The sequence below is a fragment of the Callithrix jacchus genome, chromosome 7, assembly GCF_049354715.1.
Source record: "Callithrix jacchus isolate 240 chromosome 7, calJac240_pri, whole genome shotgun sequence".
Taxonomy (NCBI): domain Eukaryota; kingdom Metazoa; phylum Chordata; class Mammalia; order Primates; family Cebidae; genus Callithrix; species Callithrix jacchus.
Genome location: NC_133508.1, coordinates 86,903,721 through 86,923,613, shown reverse-complemented (window position 1 = coordinate 86,923,613; position 19,893 = coordinate 86,903,721). Strand labels below are relative to the sequence as shown.

At 37.1% G+C, this 19,893-nt stretch overlaps 1 protein-coding gene across 6 annotated transcripts in view; it reads right to left on the bottom strand.

Annotated features, from left to right (window-relative positions):
* Nucleotides 1-13,107, bottom strand: part of ELAVL4 (ELAV like RNA binding protein 4) — a 95,779-nt gene extending 82,672 nt beyond the window's left edge. For 2 of the 6 annotated variants that reach the window (XM_035251407.3, XM_035251408.3), the window contains exon 1: nt 12,945-13,107. In XM_035251407.3, coding sequence (XP_035107298.1) covers nt 12,945-13,061 — 117 coding nt within the window. In that variant the 5' untranslated portion in view covers nt 13,062-13,107. Of the gene's footprint in view, nt 1-9,374; nt 9,515-10,139; nt 10,422-12,944 lie in introns of those variants that run through there. The other 4 variants (XM_003733444.6, XM_003733442.6, XM_009001199.5 and 1 more) reach the window with 2 other exon arrangements.
* Nucleotides 13,108-19,893: the final 6,786 nt, after the last annotated feature.

Genomic DNA, 19,893 nt, shown 5'->3' with positions numbered 1-19,893 from the left:
TGTACAAAAAAGAAAGAACTGAGATTCAAGTATTGACCTAAATATGGATGAATTTTTAACTTTTAAATAAACAAACACCTACCTAGCAAGAAGGTCCTAGGAATATCCAACGTTCTCATTTGCCTGCTCAAATAGCTAAATCATTTCTTTTTTGTCCTTCATTAATAGGCATGAGATTTTCCAAGGCTAAAATATGGAGGAGCATCTTCTATACCATCTTTTCTCCAAAATCAAGTCCCTCCCCACTTTTTACAGATATATTTCTGCCCATACAAACACAGTCTAAAAACCAACCAAATTCTTCCAGAGAGCTTGCACACTGCGTACAATATCTATAGACACACACCTGCAAAATCCTCCAAAGATTCTTGGTGAAGACTTAAAATAGATTCATACGGAAAGAGAAAAATTTTGTAGTCTACCTGTTTCACAACAAAGGATCTCTTTCTTTCTTTCTTTCTTTCTTTCTTTCTTTCTTTCTTTCTTTTTCTTTCTTTCTTTCTTTCTTTTTTAACATAGTACCTGTAAAATGGTGTTTGGGATATCAGATCAACTTATAACACCTTCCCTTAGTTTTAAGGATTAAATTGAAGGAAAAAAAATGGTTACCCTTTTCACCCTTCCTGTGAGCATATGAAGTAGAATTCAAAATCAGTGTTTCAAGATCATGTTTTCAATTTAAGTCTTGAATCCCTTCAGGAACAATTTGTATTTCTCTATAACGGCAACAGGTAACAGCAACAAGTCCCCATTTATAGAACAACTTGTGAATTTATTTATCGTGCCTATTTATTTATTTCCCCCTTCAGAGCCTTGGAAAAAAGGTACAAAATTAGGTTTAACCTAATACTGACACCACCCATTACCCCTTCCCAAGTGTGTTTAATCAACAACTACGTCAAGGCCTATGTAGTAGTTTTCCTCTTTTCCCTTGTTTTTCTTTTTCCTTCAAATGGGAGGGTAATGAATTAAGGGTCAGCATTCTGCTCACATCCTGCACATCTCTTCAGTCAATCTGATCACTTCTAGCAGTGTTCACACTGCCAAAGCCATCCATCATCCTGCCTTGCCAAGCAGAAGGAAAACTGATGGCAAGTTAGAAAAATCTCATTAAGCCACTTTGTGCCTCAACCTCTTCACCATTCCATGAGAAACAGAACTTCAAAGTTCAGCCTATTGGGAAAACAAGGGGAAAGGAGAAAAAAAGCTGATGTATTGAAGAGGAAAAAAAATAGATCCAAAGTAAGTTCATTTCTGGGAAAAAGTCAAATAATTTGCAAGTTACAATATATAAACGGCAAAGATGCGACCATATCAATTAAACTCAGCCTATTTTTATTTTCTTTCTGTCTGACTTCTAACTTTCCTAGCAGGCTCTTTCATGAAATTAAAAGACAGCACTGGTTAAAATTAATTTTATCTTCATCTTTTTGACAACTACATCCCAAGTGAATTCTAATTCCAAAAGAGATCATGGATATAGCTTGCAAAATCCTAGGAGGATGCAGAAAACTTAATAAAGCCATACAATTCCAAGGAAGAACTGAGGTCTTGATATAGAAACAAACAAACAACAACAAAAAAAAAAACTGTATGCCATCCTCCTTGCATGCTGGGGACAGTATGGAGACTGTGAGGGTAGCATGCAATGTCACTGACCAGGACATCTGGCATGGGCAGATGGGACTCTTTCTGGAGAACGGCTTTTGCCAAGGGACAGAAAGACTGACAGACTGAAAGAGACTTAACATCCTCAAAGCACCCTTATTTTTCAAGTCCTATGTATGACTGGTGCCTTCAAATGCTATTTCTCATCTGATTCTCACAGAAACCCTGTGAGTTAAATATTATCATCACCATCATAAAGATGAGGAATTGTGGGCATCTGTGATTGCCTAGTTAGTAATTGGAAGAGTTAGGATTCTAACTCAAGTTCATCTGACCCTGAAGTCCTTTGCTTTTGCCAGCTTCTTAAGACAAAGAACAATCTTTTTAGAGACTTGCCCAGACAGGCACACCATTGATGTTCCTTGGAGGCCAGAGGCAGACTCATGGTTCTCTGGTCTCTGAGATAGCCTTGCCAACAAAGGCATGATGATAGTGGTATCCAGTTAAAAAAAAAATCTACTTTTCCTACATGTGGACAGGTCAATACAATATGTTTTTAGCCCCATCTGAACACAGGCCCTCTGGGTCCTAATCACAATAACCAGGTTGCTTTTAAGATTGGAAACTTTTCTGCTACAGAGGCGATTAAAATATAATCAAGCTAGAAAGTTATCCTCCCCCAAAGCCACCTAAAACAGAGCAACTCCAAAATAAAACCAATTTACATATTTTAGCCCAAATTAAAAAGTATAAGCTAAGGATTCCTTTTTAATATATTGAATAATAAGTGCACATTTATGTGAAGCTTCCTTTGGGGAATGGTTACTATGAGGACAACTTTCCCAATATTATTAATAAATATCACTTTTGTTTTGGTGTTACAGTAAGAATCTGGACTTGTGGGAATTGTACTATCTGTACCCAGTGCATCAACAGTGATAATTAATGTTGAAGACATGTTTAATATCCAGAATTTTGGATGTGTGGTTGGCTGCATTACAAAAACTAACACAAGAAAAGATGGGTCAAATCTGGACAAAATCACAAATTTCAGGGACTTGGTCGTTTACTACAGTTTAAGTGAGCACATTCCTAATAAAAGCTTCATTAGTAAAGACGGCAAGTTCTCAGCCTTTCCACCACAGACTTTTAAATAGCACTTAGAACTAAAGTTTATCATTAGAGCAGTATTTACTGCTGCTGCATCTTCAAAGGGGGCACTTGAAAAAAAAGTTCAACTTGGCCTGTTATTTTTCATGTACAAATTAGAAAGCAAACCTTTAAAGGGTTTAGACTGGCAGCTTAGGAAAACACAGAGTACTTGAGAAGCCATTATTGGCACATCCTGCGGCACACTGGGGGTCACAGCTGTCTACAACACATGCCACCCCCCACAACTACAGTATTTAGATGTGTATGACAAAGTAACTGACTTCTGCTCCACTAGCGAACTTCCACTTTGGCATACCAAAAGGGTCACTATCTGTTCAGATGCTCCTGGGAGGTAACAGAGGAAAAGGAATTCAAAAAGCGGTTTATATCAGAAGCAAGGAGGCAAGACATTTGTGTTTCTGTAAAATTGACCGGTTCCAGTCAAGCTTCATGGTCAGCTGACTGAAAGACATGTCCTTGCAATTGTCCAAACTTCTATATTTCTTCCTGAGGCTGAAGATCTGGATACATGGAACCTTATAGACTAAAATGTCCAAAAGATCTCTTATTTCTATCTTTTGGAGTCATGCCTAGACACGTACAAATACAGAAGGAAAGACATTTATGTACTTGAATGTTCCAGCAGACCTTTACTCATTATTTGACACAAACCTCATCGTGCCACCTTAAAAATCCCTCACCATAACTTTATCTCCAATCACAGGGACTTATCCTCTAATTAACTAATTAACCATTGCCAAAAGAAAAAGAAATGGTGACCTTGGATTCCATGTTCCAAAGAAATACACATAGTAAGTCCTAACAAATACATCTTCATCCAACAAGGAATGACAGCCAGCCTCTACTATGAATACTGTTGGCAAAACAACTTCAAGGGGTAGTTGTTATGAGAGAATAGATAAGAATAAAGGGTAACTCATAGAAGCAGGAGAAGATTCAAAGCCACGAAGTGCAGACAGAGGAAACCTCTGTGCTATGTTCTTTTTTCGGAATTCACCATCTTCTCCACTTTTCCATATCCTGAAAAAAGAACTAAACTTTCTATAGAAAAAATACTTAGAAGTGTATTGTATAGTCTAAAATGAGTAATTCAAAAATTAAGCTAAAGTTTAAACGTTATTTTTTAAATGAAGAGTTCAGGGAAGTTATTTTCAGGATAAACCTATGACATATGTTTTTTAATAAAAAAACTCATATATGCTAGCTTTGCACTTACTTTTGGGGTTAAAAATAAGACTTTCCAAAAACAACAAAAAACAAAAATGCAAGCACAAAAATTACACTGACCTTATTTCCTCAACACTTTTACTGCTTTCTCAACCAAAATTTATTTAAGGATTCCTTTAGGGATCTCGGCATTTCTTGATCATTGTAGAGGGGGATCTTTATTGAGGGGAGAAATAACTCTGGTATTAGATACAACAAGGATCTGAATATGAGCCCCCCCCAAAACCAAAACTGTCAGTCCTAAAATGGTCTGAGCAAAGACAGTCTCAGGGGTGGGGTGGAGAGAAAGAGATAGGTGGAGCAAGACAGAGAGAGAGAAAGTCACCAGCCTATTAGGAACCTTGACACTGCATAAGTTATTTCTTAATGAATGTACAAGGGAAAGCATAAATATTATCATTAAGCAGAGTGGATGTGAACATCCAAGGCAAGCTAGCTGGCTGATTGCTTTCTTATTTTTTTGTTCTTTTTTTAACAATTCCATTTCCAAAGTGCTCGATTCCTAACACTGATGCTCTAAAGCTACTGTGAACACGCTGCCTGAATACTTAATGAAGTAAACAACAAACAAAATGGCTCATCTTTGGTGCTCCCAGTTAGCATCCCAAACTGGATATAATTAAAGGTGTGAACAAGCAGGCAAGGAAGTAATGGACCTGCAAAGTCAAGGTTCTGAGAAATTATCAAGCATCCTCTACTGCACCAGTTCAAATTTATCACTCATTATCTCCTATGCAGGAAAGATGCAGACCCACATGTTGGTACTCTTCTCCACTCTTGTCCTCCAGCCTTTTTTTCCTTTTCACTGCTAAATAGCTAATTTAAGACAATTACTGCTTGTGACTCCCACCCCCCAGATCACCTTTTCTTTTTTTTTTAACCCTTAGAAAGCCAGTGACCTATAAAAGTCCTTTACTCCTAAAATACGTGGAGATTTTAAAAATATAAGGATGTTCCTAACACACACACACACTTGCACACCAACTTACAGAGCAAAGCACAGATGCTAATACTGCCATCTTAACTCTTCCTTATTTATACCAATGGTAAAGACTAGGTTCAAATGCCCTCAAAGAAAAACATCCTCCGCACCCCGTCATACGCACACACATATACATATACACACACATTAACACATTTTAATTCTTACCCAGGCCCTTGATTGAAGGGACAGCTATTAGGTCACAAACATCGTTATGGATTTGCACACTTACAGTTTCTCAAGTGGCAGCTAAAGAAAGATGTTTGGTTACTAAGAGACTACAGAGTCTGGATATATCTTTTTTGATGAATGTTTGAAATTTTATATTTTTCTAATAAGAGAACTCTTGGAGTCATGAAGAGAAGCCACTTCTTATGGAAAGCAGCCCAGTTTGTTTTTTTTTCCATTTATAGATGCACATATACTTGCAAGTAAGTGTGTATACATGTTTAGTAATACCAAATAAGAAAAGCCTAAGACAGGTGCAGGAATCCGTAACACACTTAGACTGACACATACAGAGTCTCTCTCCTCTTTCTCGCACAAACACATTTTCCACATAAACATTAAATGGATGGGGGAATGGATAGTGGTAAATGAAAGGTTGACTTTACTTTCAAAAGGGGAATTGACCAATTCTGTACAACATGGCCCATCGACTGGACAAATAGTAAGATGAAAAGCTTGAAAACGTTCATGTCCCTTCTTAGCCCCCAAATTCCCAATGACATTGGGAAAAAAAAATACTGCATTGCAGCATTTGGCAGCGCATACTCATGTGTTTAGCATCTGTTGGCCAGCTCACCAACAAATGTACATATTAAATGTCTAGGCATATAAATTAACTGCCTGGTGGCTGCAGATCATTGGAGCTAATGAAGAAATTTGTCAAGGCCAAAGTACTTTTGCCCATGTATCATGACCTCTATGAAGACAACCGTTTCTTACTTGAGGTACACACAGATAATTTGTTTATTTCTTTTCTTTTTTTTTTTTAAATAAAAAGGTGTTAAGATGCCCAGGGCTAAATGAAGCACCACATCTCCACATGGAAGAAATAACTTTGGTCTACATATAGGAAAAGAACTCACCCATAATAAGGAAATAAGTGTAAAGGGAATAAATCAAACCAAAGAAAGGACTTACTCTGAGGAAACCCTATTGTTGTTCATAGTAACTCTAACTTGAGAAAGACACCTCAATTCATCCACAAGTCCTTTTAGAGATATTGAATACACACATACAAAGCACCATTCATGCAATAATTTCTAGATATGAAATTTCAAGTAGATTATCCCCAATAGAAATCCTAAGTTTAAAATATCCGAAGTCTAACATGTCCCAAACCAAATTTCAAGACTGAGTTTAGAACTAAAATGCAAATGCGTAGATATTTCTCTTTCTCTCTCTCTTTTTTTTTTTAATTTTATTGTTATTATCTCACAACAATCTGGCCTTCCTCTCATAACAACACCCTAATTTTCAAAGGACCAAGGAAGGAGTATTGGGAGAGAAAAAGTTTTAAAGTTTTGTGCAAACCATCAAACGGAAGTAAGGCCGTCTATATCTGGCCAGAAGAATGACTTGAATGAATGGCAGGTAGAAATGAATGGGACTGAGATCACAAATGAATGATTAAGTTGTTAGCTTTTTAAAAAATGAAATATTAAATAGTCTTGCAAATAAGTGATTCTCAAAGTAATTTTTCAGCTACTTCCCCATCTATGTTAATTTTACCCTTTCAAAAATTTAAATATTAAATGATTTAGCTGTTACATTACTAGGAGATATATGGACATTCTGATCATTAAAACTGAGAAGTAGTCAGGTGTTTTTTGCAGAAATATTTCCAATTGCATTTTCACTTCTTAATAAATGCACATTTAGCCTTGTGCTCCCATAAAGGCACACCTCCACATGAAGATAGTAGGCATTAATATTTTTAAGACAAAGGAGCGAGAAAGGTCAGCATCAGAACCACGTGTCTTTTTTTACAACAACCAAGATGACACTTCTTACAAAAATTATTTTCCCCTAATTACAAATTGCCAGAAAATTCTCAGAAAATAGAAAAAGAAACTATATTAAAGACTTAAAAAAAACTATTCTATTTTTTAAAGGTGTCATAGGCTTATGCACTCAACATATGGCCGCAAGATTCAAATGTATGACAAAAAAGATGTTTATTTATTTTTACCTCAAGAGTGAAAATAAAAATTTTAAATCCTTCAATGAGAAGAGAAAGCAAAAAATGCATCTGAAAAGAAAAAAGAATTGGAGGGGGGGTTTGCAATGAAGAGAGTAAAAATTAAGAGTGCTTTCAATAAAGCCAATTATATTTCCTAACCTCTTAATATATTTCAGCATTTTAAAAATCTCTCTTTTTGGGGCTTACAATTAGCTACATGATCATATATCTATTTTGTCCCTTAGTAAAAACCCCTAACAGATCACCATTTCAGTTGTTTTTACGCTATCTCCTGTTCACCCAAGTACTACACCTTTCAGTTCTGGTACCTACCATCATGAGGAAAAAGAGACTATTAGTAAAACACACTTAGAGAGAAAAAAAGAGAGATGCTTGTCACCCAGTGCACACATACATCCCAGACATTCAAAGACACTAATATAAAAATCAGCTTTTCACTCAGTTTGTGACAAGATCAGAACCAGGACCAAATGCCAAATGGAAGGCAGTGGTTGTGAGAGTGCAAGCCTGATGGATCCCGTGACTGTGGGCATGGGGAAAGAAGGAAAGAAAAAGGCTCTTCATGTATTATTTTATAAAGTAATTTCTACTCAGGATAAAAAACGAACTCCCCTGAAACTATAGTATCAACATCTGATTTAGAAAAAAATACCAATATCACCTAACACAAAATCATTGCTTAGGTTAGGTCTATTCTACCTATATTTTTCCTATGAATATTTGCTGGAAATTTCTAAGAAATCATTTGCAGAACCTATCAGCTGTGGGAATTCACTATTATGCTTCCGTCAACTTCATTCAACATAATTTACATTTTTTTTCAAATGGTCTCACAGGATTCCTTGCGATTTTTCGCATGTACAATTTCACAGCAGGGTAAAGGGGGAAAAAGGAAGAAAAAAAAAAAGCAAGATTCCCTACCTTCCCTTCCCCCTCTCCTCCTCTCTGGGTTTTTTAAACAACAACAACAACAAAACACACACACACACACTCACACACACACACACACACACACACACACACGGGAGACAGAACAGATGCTTAAAAATAGATTTCTAAAAATCACTGTAAACCAGAGTTAGAAATGTAATTAACACCTATTTATAATGAATAATTAAAGTTGGGCTGGCCACAAAGAACAGCAAAGATAATCGAGGTCCTGTCCCCCTCCCCCCCCCCTTTTTTTTTAACACTGTTTGCAGTGTGTTCTCATGATAGCCACCTGCTCCCTAGTCGGCTTCTCCTCTGTTCGTTTCCCCGGCAACCTTTCATTGGGTTTTCCTCCCAGCTATCGCTTTCAGTTGGGCTGCTCGGTCTAATCTTATTTGTTTTACACCCATCAAAACAAGCAGCCAGACAAAGGCAATCTTCTAAGAATGGGAAAAAGACCACAGCTTTGTTATAACATCTATGCAGAGCGGAAAGTCCTCCCCAGGCTTTTCTAGGGAAAATAAGTAGATGGTTATGAATTTACAGCTTGACCCCATACACAGCTCTGAAACCCCGTGAAACCCATTGCTGGTGAAAATTCAAAGTCAAAGTGGGTACTCGTGGCATCTGATCATGGCATTTTGTGCCATATCTTCAGGGTCAACATCAGGCTACAGAAGCGGCACTCAAGGAGTTTCCCTGCTTCTTTTTTCAGAAAAAGATGATGCTAAAAATAGATTTACTACTTCGGCAGAAAGGTTTTCCACTTCCCCTTCCACATCCGAAAGTCCTGTTTCACAACTGCATCTGCTGGTACTGAATCTCACCTCCTCCACCCCTCATTCCCATCTTTCCCCATTACTCCTAGCATGAGACTGAAAAAGAAATGTGCCTTTAACTTTAGCAGTCGTGTAATTCCGTTGAAGGCTCACAGAGGCGGTGGACACGCCAGCCAACAGTGACGGTGACATTGATTGTCAAAAAAGACACCAACCTTCCTTGGCTAAAATGTGTGTTGCTGGAAGAGGCAGTATGTGTGCCGTGTGTGCATGCAGTGCCATTACACTTGGAGATGGATTCTGGTTTTCAGAAAAGAGAAATACTGATAAACACATACATACACACACAAACAATCAGCACAGTGATTTACGATGCACAGTCCAGCATCCTTACACATACACACACATACACGCACACACACACACAGGGCTGGAACCTCCAGGCTGCCTTCCTCTTTTCACTTACCATCTTCAAGCCATTCCACTCCATCTGTGATCAGAAGAAGATGGACCCTCACACAGTGTGTCAAAAGCGGAAAGAAACGTTATGTAAAAGCTGACATTCCTTCTTACAGAGCTGCTGCCCAGAGAAGGAAGCAACAACTCAACACGCCAGGCACTGCTACACATACAAGCCGCCTCCTCTTTTTTATGAGGTCATGACAGGAAACTCTTTGAAATACAAGATGCAGCATTTACTGAAGCCCAAATAAATCACTCTCTTTGCCGTTTTGGCTGCGCAGTCCCCCGAAACACAACTGCCCATCTCAATGTTCAGTATCCAGGAGCTGCCTCTCGAGGTTTAAATTTCCAGTACGGAAATGGAGAGATTCCTAACCCCGCTGCATCCACCCCCAGCCCCACAAAACCCAGGCACGTAGACAAACCCCCTCTCCCTTACAAAAAGAAAACCCTTCTTTTGCCATTGTATCTTAAGTAATATAACCTGTTTCAATAAACCAGCAATTATTTCAGCCCTTCCCCTCCACCCTTTGCCTTTATGTTGAAGGGAAAACTGACAACGACTTGTTAAAAATGACAATCTTATATCCCCACTGCTTTTCAATAAAAGGACCTACCCGCACTCTCTACACAAAAGAGATAGTAAATGTAGGAACCAAACAGCAGCACATAACTAAACTCTTGTGCAAGCATACGACTGGTCAAGGTGTAGATGCTTTTCTTCCCTCCAGCAACACAAACAACAGATTATAAATCTAGTCATACCTACCATAACCATTCTTATTGGCAAATATTGGGTCTCGCAGAGCTTCGACTCTTCTGTTAAAATTTGCAAAGATTTCAGAATATATATTTAAAATGACTACTATTGTTATATATAATTAAAGATCCACAAAACACAGTGTGGATGATTGTAAAGCAAATCAATTATTTGGGGGGGTGGGCGGGGGAAAGAAAGAAAAAAAAAAAAAGAAAAGGAGCAGTGAGCTGAAACCCCCGATTCTAGGATGTAGATAAGAACAACTGAACAGAGCCTTGCTGAAATTGGCTCGAAGCTTCCCCTTTTTACATCCATTTATGGGACCATCTGTCAGCCGAAGCCTGGATCTGATTGGCTCGGGAAACGAAGGGAGGCGTTGCAACATCAGGTGCTATTTAAATTAGCTACTGCCAGATTGACGATGTTAATGATTTGGTGACCTCTACAACAACAGAGACCAGATTTCTGAACTGCTTCTTGTGTCTGGTAATTAAGGCCCGGCTGAAGCAACAACAGCCATACTTGTATTTTTACCTTTTCCCTCCTCCCAGCTCAAAATTACTGTAACAACTGCAGATCACTGGAAGCTTGCAAACCTTAACAGTGGGAGGTTCCTTTCTTTCCCCTGTCCTGAGGGCTGAACCATCCTACCCCTCTGATGGAGGGCTTTTCCACTGTAGAATATTTTCAACCACCTTATCTTTCTAGACAGTTGCTTTCTAGCGAAATGCATATTTAATGATCTGCCTGTAGGCTTAAAGATACAACAAAAGCACTTTAATGTGCTAATTCATCTACAATTTAACTTTATTATTTCCGGATATTGCTGCTTTTTAGTAAGTAATGCTCCTTCTCCGGCTAACATGGACAACATTTCAAAATCAAACAAGTTGGGGATTAAGCTTGTTCCGTGAACTAGGTTCATACAAGTTTGTCTCAGAAAACTATTTCCTAATAAACAAAAAGAAAAAACTTGGTGGGGGTAAAGGAGGGGCAGCTGTCAGCTTCTACCTTTCTGCCTTCTGCCTGAGCTTTTCAAAACTGAGGATGATGAATGATTTATTTAAATGAATTTATTTTTCAACTTGGATAGGGGCATGATCTGAATTTTTAAAAATCCACTAACACACATTCTCCTGCCACTTTAGAGAAAGGTAAAACATGCTTTTGACAACAGTTTCATTTCAAAACCTGTGCAGAGTACTCATTTTGCTTAACTAAATAAGTGATTTTGCTTCTCTCCTTCAAAGGGAAGTCTTTTTTTCTTTGGCCTCTTAAGAGATTGCAAAGAGATATTTAGCAAGTGTGTTGTGATGTATACAGTTTGTCTGCCTATTTACGTATTTTATAACCTCTACACTACCAAGCCTTAGGTAGTGTATTTTTTGTTCTGGTTTGGGTTTTTTAAGTGGCTTACCTGAGAAGTTTATGCTTCACACCTATGCAAAAGACTAATGTGTCACTATTTATTTAACTCATAATTTAATCAATTTGTTCTTCAATAAATACACAGTGGTAACACATATTACCAAAGACAAAATTCAACATAATCTTTAATCTTTGACTAGAGTTGGCAGTGAGACAGAACTAGGCAGAGTAGAAATACAGGCCGAAAAATATGCTGTATTTCTGGGCTTCAAAGTCCAAGAATAAATGGGTTTGTGAAAAATTATTAGAAAAGAAAATAACCTTACATTTTTCAAAACTAAAACTATTCTCTCCAAGATACTGTTTCATGAATACATACATATAAACATACTTACGTATTCACACTTTAGAAAATACAGAAACATCATAAAACAGTATGTGTTGTGTACACTGCATCATCCATTAGACTTGAGTATAAATATATTCAGCTATTAGAAATGAAAATACATAAAACAGAAAAGTAAAAATGTTAAAACTAATTTTTTAAAGTGGAACAATGCTCAATTAAGTAAACTTTTAAAGTAATTTCTTTAGCAAATGTATGAAAAGTCCTGTGAGTCACAATAGTACTACATTATCAGTTGAACTGTGTACTAAGGATGAATTCACAGGTTAAAGTGTTTTAAACGGTTCAGCTTATGTTCACAGAGTAGGTAGGTGTGCCCCAAATCAACAACATAAACTCTGAGTGCAATCTCACCAATATTAAACCTTTGTGAAAAGCAAACATTAAGACAATGCTGACAAACACACAAATAAAAACAGCTTACTTGAAACAAAATATTTACTTAGATTTCTCTGGAGGTTATAAAAGATAAAAAATTTTAAAACCCTTTTCTCCCATCCATACTAACCTCAGCACACTTAGTGAACCATAAATTAACATTAGGTATATTAAAAGATATTCCTGCCGCTTTTCCAAAATAGTAGCTGTATCAGTATAGATAAGTAGCTGGTTTTGCTAGGCTAAAAAATTCATGCATTTCATATATTGCTCACTTTTCCACAAACCTCCACTCTAAAGTCTTTCAACGGAATCCTCAAACAAATGCACAAATATCCTCAGAGGCCTTTTCTCTAAAGACAAAGGCAGAATCCTATTGTTGAGAAAAGTCAACCTTATTATCGAATTTCCAATAGTACCATTCATCTTTCAGAGTGAGGGGCTGACCGCTACATCAGTGGTGTGACATTTGTAAAGCAACAGATTCTCAATATATTATCTCAAGAATCAGGCAGGCGAGTCTCCCAGTCATGCATGATTTTTTTTTTTTCTGCCACAATCCACCACCACAGAAAGAAACTTGTCTCACTCAAGCAGCTAAGGCAACCTAAAAATGATATCCTAGCATTGTGGGGCTGCCAGTGCCGCTGTATTCCTCTTACCATAAATGAGCAGTTTCTTGACTCATTAATAACAATTTCCCTTAAAAGAAGTAATCTCATGTCAGTCAGCCCCTTGCCACCATGCACACATCCCAAAGGTTGCAGATATCTCAGCATCAGTCGCCGGCAGCCAGCTTTCCCACACAGAGTCCAGATGGACTGTACCAGAAGCCAATTCAGCGTTAATAACTACCTACTCCGCGCAGTGGAGAAGCCTTACGTGGCACAATGGGCTAGGAAACAGCAGCCGGCTGAAACAGCAAATAAAAAAAGACAACCAAATTCTCCAAAAGCACCAAAAGGAAGGAACAGAAATGGAAGCGTGAATTGTATTTCCTTGACTTCCATGAGGGGGAAAAAGGAATCCTTCATAAACATAGGGGGAAAAAAAGAAGGTGGGGTGGGGGGAAAACAGATGCTGCCCAGAAAAAAGTGACAAAATATTACCTCATTATTTAACAAAGCAGCATTAAGCGTCCTGCTGATTTCAAACATCTTGCCACAGATTTTGTTTTAAGAGAAACAGATAGAATCCTTTGCAAAGCACTCCGTCTGCAAAGGGTTCTTCAGTTTTCTTGCGTGCCACAGAACAGTCAATATATTATTTCCCTAGAGTTTGTACATTAAAACCTCTAGTCAGTGAGCTGAATTTTCCCCTTATCTCATACACAGTAGACTCCTGTTATATGTACTGCTCTCTTTGCAAGAGCAGCCTGCCCCAAAGATGGCTGGTATTTAAACTACTCTTTAAAGTAACAGTTCACTATATAACCACCAGGTGGGTAGAGTGCACAGATTCAAATCTTAAAAGGTTTTTTTTTTTTTAATTTATTTTTATTTTCCCTTGGAATAGCTTTTGGGTGTAAAATGTGACATGAGAAACACCAATATCCTAACAGGCAAGATTGTCTCTCACTATATCTTGTCAAAATAAATAAATAAAACTCCTGCTCTTGACTTAAATCAAGGAAACGAAACAAAACAAAACACTACCACCAATTCTAATAAGAACTGTGAAGAATGAAACACAAACTAGCTTTGTTTCATTTAGCAAAGGATGAACAAGGAAATCAACACAGAGCAAGGGGGAAAGCCAAAAACTCATCGAAATATTTCTTTTTAGCAAAAACAGAAAAATATTCATGAGCAGTAATGAAAACTCAAAAGTGTGCATGTGGATGAAACACCTACAAGATGGAGGCCAGAGTTTAAAGGTGCAGGTTTTCCTCTGAGTAGAAATTAGGTTTCTTTGATATGGGTCTTTTCTGATAAAAAAAATAACTAAAAGCTTAAAAGTAAAGCCACTGGAAAAAACAAACACAAAATCTTAAGCCTCTCCTTTTAAAACACAATTATGTGAATAGTGATAAACAACCACAAGAGCAAGCCAATCACATATCTCTACCCATTGCTGTTCTTTTTCCCGAAGATCTGCCTCGAAGTGGAACATTTCTGTCGTATACTATTTTGGATGTGTAGCTAACTTGGCATCTCCTTTGTACCACTCTATTCCAATTAATCTGCTCCTCTGCCAAGAATAAATAGAATGTCCCAAGTTGAAAGCTCCAAGCGACTGGTACTGGGGGTATGTTAAAAGGATATAGAACCACCTGAACAAAAATAAATTACATCACTTATATTGTCATACGGCCTGATTTTAAGGAGGATCTTATTACTTACAAAGCATGCAACACCATTTATGTTCTGCATGTGTCTAAAACAGAAACCAACACACACAGATACCTGGGATTTTCTTATCTTGGCTGGACAAAATTAAAGCTCTGGAACTTCCACATTTTCTTGCAAACACAGGTGCTGACACTAATATTTTTCCAGCCCATCCAGGCAGTATTTAGCCATACACAATAGTGACTATCCCCTTCATCTTTAAGTCAAGACGGCATCACTTAATACCATTTAACCTCCTTGCATATATTAAGTTTCAAGTGACAGTTTTTAACTGGGGAGTGAGAATAAGGAGTTGCTCTCATCAAATTCTAGTTGTATGAAATAAGCTAATTTGTACACTCACCATATGTCTTAAACACTAATTAAAAAATGTCACTTTCTTCAAACATTAAAATGTAATCAGTCTAGTAAATAAAATATTCTCAAGTTTTCTTGCCTTAGCGATAATTTAGAGAGTGTTTATTTCAAGGTAACCTCTCTATTTTGATTACCAAGGAAGATTTTTAATTTGACAAGGGAAAAAGGAGATACTGGGAACTGGGGGGAGTAAGAAGAGAAAACCACTACTGTATGAAGCTGCACAAAGGAAAATAAGATGAAGCGGGTTTTTAAGGACCCATAGTCTTGTTACCCTAAGGCAAATCCAGCCAATCAATACCACCCATTGACGGTCTACCATCTGCCAGGCTATCCAGCGATGTGGCTAAACAGACCTGTTCCATATGACTGTAGCCGGCTCATTTTCAGTAGATTAGGGCAGTTCCAGAGCATTCACGTGCAACAGCACAAAACTCCAAGTCAGACTGAGCCTCTCTCTTCACACCAGTCCCTCCGAGCACAGCTGCAGACCTTTTCCTCCTGTTCCGGCTGTCTGGATTACCTCTTCTTGCCCTTCAATTGAATTAACAAAATGGGGTGGGAAGGTAGAGTGAACAGACACTCACATATCCACACACACAGAGATAGATAATTGCTGGCCCTTCTTCACTGTCATGCAGAAATCAGGAATTCCATGTGCTCTGCCCTAATATGATTATAGCACACCATTTAAATAGCGTCATCTGTGACTATGACCTGACATTTTCCTGTGGTTCAATTTCTTTTTATCCTTTACCTCTTCCCTTGAAAAATAAACCTAAACTGCTGGCATTTCTTTCTTTAGGAAAAATGCAATCAGTCTGCCCAGAAAATGGTATACTACATGTAAAAGCTTTTGATAACATTTAAAGCTTCATTTTCCTTTGTCGAATTGTGGTGTTGGTTTCTGTTTTTTTTTTCTTTTTTATATAGAAATATTAAATGCATTTTATAGGAAAATGCAAACATACTACAAAGGCAAGAAAGATGCACCAGACTGACATGAAGGAGTCTATCAGAAATTCACTATTGAATGTTCTCTGTGAGATATATGACCTGATAGTCAATAGTGCCTTTCTCCTTCCTAAGTAGTTTTGTCTGCTATAGATTGTGGAAAAGCTAGAAGAATGCTACTGTGTAGGGAAATGTGACAAATGGAAGTCTAACTTGTCTAAATCGCCAGGAGTTCGCTGTGCAGGTAAACTGACCTAAGAGTAGATTCATACTTCATCTTTCCATTTTCTTTCCATATTCTTAAGCCTTATACAAAAACAGCAACTGAAAGTAAAAATTTTCTTTCCAGAGTCAGTGTATGCTTACTTTTTCAAATCTGCCTTTGACTATACTCTTAAAGCACTAGGATGTCTCTCTGGGAAAGAAAATTGAAGTACGTGCAAACTATCTTACTTATAAAATTCTGAAGAAAAAGTAAATACACATTTACCCAAGCATCTGATTTAGGTGGAATCGCTGTCTGGACTTTTCCCTGATATATTCTTCATCACAGCCCCCCAAAATCTCAGTAGGGTCAATGTAAAAACACACAGAGATTTCTGAAGATCCCTATATTAAGGGATTTGGGGCCTTTTCATATCAGTTCAGATGAGCTTTACTAAAAATAAAAAAACGAAAACAAAGAAACAAAAAAACCCCTACTATAAATATACATTTTTACAAATCTAAGTGCACTGAGTAGATAAAATATGGAGTAGCTATTTATACCATTAAAGGATATAGTGTTAATCATTTTAATACATTTTTGAAAATGATTTGATATGGAATTTCTAAAAATCCTGGAGTTGTTTATATTTCTGTAACTGATAATAAAGGAATGGATGTAAAAGGCAAAGAAGGTACATCTTTGGAAAAAGAAGGGAGGAAGAGGAGGAGAAAGAAGGAAGAAAAGGTCAAAGGGAGAGGACGGGACAGGAGAAAGGGAGGAGAAGAAGAAATAAAGAAATTGCAGGAATTCTAAAGCACAAATAAAAATGCTATATTTTACCAGGAGTCTACTGTATACCAAACAGTGTAGTAGGCACTTGACACATACAATTTTACTCAACATCACAATAGTGACAATTATAATATCTAATCATACTTCTAGAAAGGTGTTTTCCTTATCTAAAAGTAAGGTATCTTTTCCACTATGCCACAGAAGAATATGCTTAGTAAATATGTGTTTTTTAATTTGAAAAAATTTTTTTGGTAGAGATGGGGTCTCAGTATGTTGCCCAGGCTAGTCTTGAACTCCTGGCCTTAAGAGACTCTCCTGGCTTAGCCTCTCAAAGTGCTAGGATTATAGGTATAAGCTTCTGTGCCTAGCCTTAGTAAATATTTATTGAATCAATGAGAAAGATGGGCACAGACTCGAAAAGAAAGGAAAGGGAAGGTAAAAGTCATGCTTAATTTTTTCACAACTAAAAACAAGATTAAAGAATTAAAAAAATTCTTTGAAAACTTTTTTTGAAAAGATTTCTTTGTGACATGCCTTTAGCTAGGTATGTCCTCAAGATGTCTCATTTAATCTCTCATTATGATCAGGCTGTAAATCTGGAGTGGAAGAAATACTAAAGATTAAAGCTGGAAAGCAAAACATTTTAGAAAGCAGGATGAGTACCTCACTGAGCCTCCAACCCTACCTTTTTTTAATATTTCAAACCTGAATAAAAACCCTTACACATAGTAGCTGCTCAACAAACAGTAGCTGAATTAAGCTATATGTTCTTATTTCTAAGTAGTACTGAGTTATGGGGAATTAATGAATATCAATAGTTCCACTTATTATCACTTCAAGTACTATCCCAAGGCCCATTTTGTTTGATTCAACTAGGGGTCACGGAACATCTCCTTAGGGAAAAATGATATGTTAGGCTCCATAAGCCTCAATTTCTTCATCTGTATAATGGGTACAATAATACTTCACTTATGGTTTGTTGCCAGAAAAAAGAGAAAACATACATAGGCTTGGTGGAGGCATCACTCTAAATGGCAGCAATCATTACTAATATTCAGAATGGGGAGGAAATGCATAAATTAGTATTAGTTTCAGGATAATTCAATCTTTTTGAGGAAGATATGATACAAAGACTCTCTAAACAGCAAGAGAATAATAAGACATCATAACAAATAAAGGCTGAATGATCTGTTCCAGTTCTAATAAAAAAGTGCCTACTGCAGACATTTACTTAGTCTTGTGGGCAAAGTTCAGTGCTAAATTATTGGTGTGAACAATAAAAAGAAATAGAAGTCATAGTCCCCACCTTCAAGGAGCTTAAAATCTCGTTGGGAAGGAGCTTTCATTTTTACGCATGAATCCTAATAGTATAAGGAAGAACATAAAAAGAATATCAAAAGTAAGTGTTAGAGATAGTTGATAGTGAAAATGACATCTGGAGTAATGGGGGAAGACTTCATGGGAGAAGCTTGAATTGAGGCAAGGTCTAAAGAATGATAAGAATTGGCTAAGAAAATGCAGAATATTTCATATAAGAATAGAGGTGGGGTAGGGGGAAAGGAAAGAGATACTGATAGCCATCGCATCCTAGCCAGAAATCCTGTGAGTGCTCCTCTAAATCTATTCCAACCTACTCTATTTTTAAAAGCTATAAATAGAGGAATATTAGGATATGATGACTGTGGGAGGGCAGACCTCTTATTCAGTAAGTTTTTTTTATAAAAGGAACAAGAATTAATATTGATGGAGCATTCACTATATGTTGAACATTATGCTAGGTGCTTTGCCTATAAACCTCATTTAATTTCATAATTCTGAGATTTCCAATAAGAAAACTAGAGATTACAGAATTTAACTGATTTTCTCATGATCATATAACTAGTAAGAGGTAAACTTAGTTTCATGCTTATGTATGCCCAACCTCAGTCCACAGTCTTTTCACTATATAACATACCAATTTATATAGAAAATTGTGAATCTAAAGACATTTAAGTCTTATTTTCTGTGTTACTCTATACTCAAAAACTAACATTCAAAATAATGTCTTTGACTTCTATTGACATTTAAAACAGTAACAATTAAAATAATCTATACCTGTAAATTCAGTATTCTGCCACCAGGTGTTAATAGAACCCTGGTCCTATGAGGATTACAAGGGAAATATTTTGTCTACTATTATTTTGTGCATGTGCTATTCCATTCCACATGCTTGGAAGTGGAGTAGAGAGTGACTGATCTTCAGATGAAATTGTCTACTGAAGACCCAAAACATTAATGTTTACAAATATATCCAAATTTTATTTATTAAAAATCCAACTATGAACATCATTCTAGACTTCAGTAATTTTCAAACAATTCAATTACAGATTGTATTCAATGGATTATAGTTCATTGTTACTTTCTTTTCTTTTTCTTTCTTTTTTTTTTTTGAGACAGAGTTTTGCTCTTGTTGCCCAAGCTGGAGTGCAATGGCACGATCTCAGCTCACCGCAACCTCTGCCTCCTGGATTTAAGCGATCCTCCTGCTTCAGCCTCCTGAGTAGCTGGGATTACAGGCATGCACCACCACACCGGCTAATTCTGTATTTTTAGTAGGGTTTCTCCATGTTTGTCAGGCTGGTCCCAAACTCCTGACCTCAGGTGATCCGCCTGCCTCAGTCTCCCAAAGTGCTGGGATTACAGGCATGAGCCACTGTGTGGGGCCAGTTCATTGTTACCTTCACACTGAACTGTGAGCTTGAATGGCAGAAATTGTACATTATTTGCCTTATAACCCCAGCACATAGAATAAGAGTACCTAGAATACAGTGGACACTCAATAAAAGAATATAAATTATTGATTTCAAATAATTCAGAAAAACTTTTGAACTAACTGCTTAGAGTATAATTAATTGGTGGTCAGTGCTTTATTCACTCATACATAACTTTCTTTATCAAGTCATCCTTAAT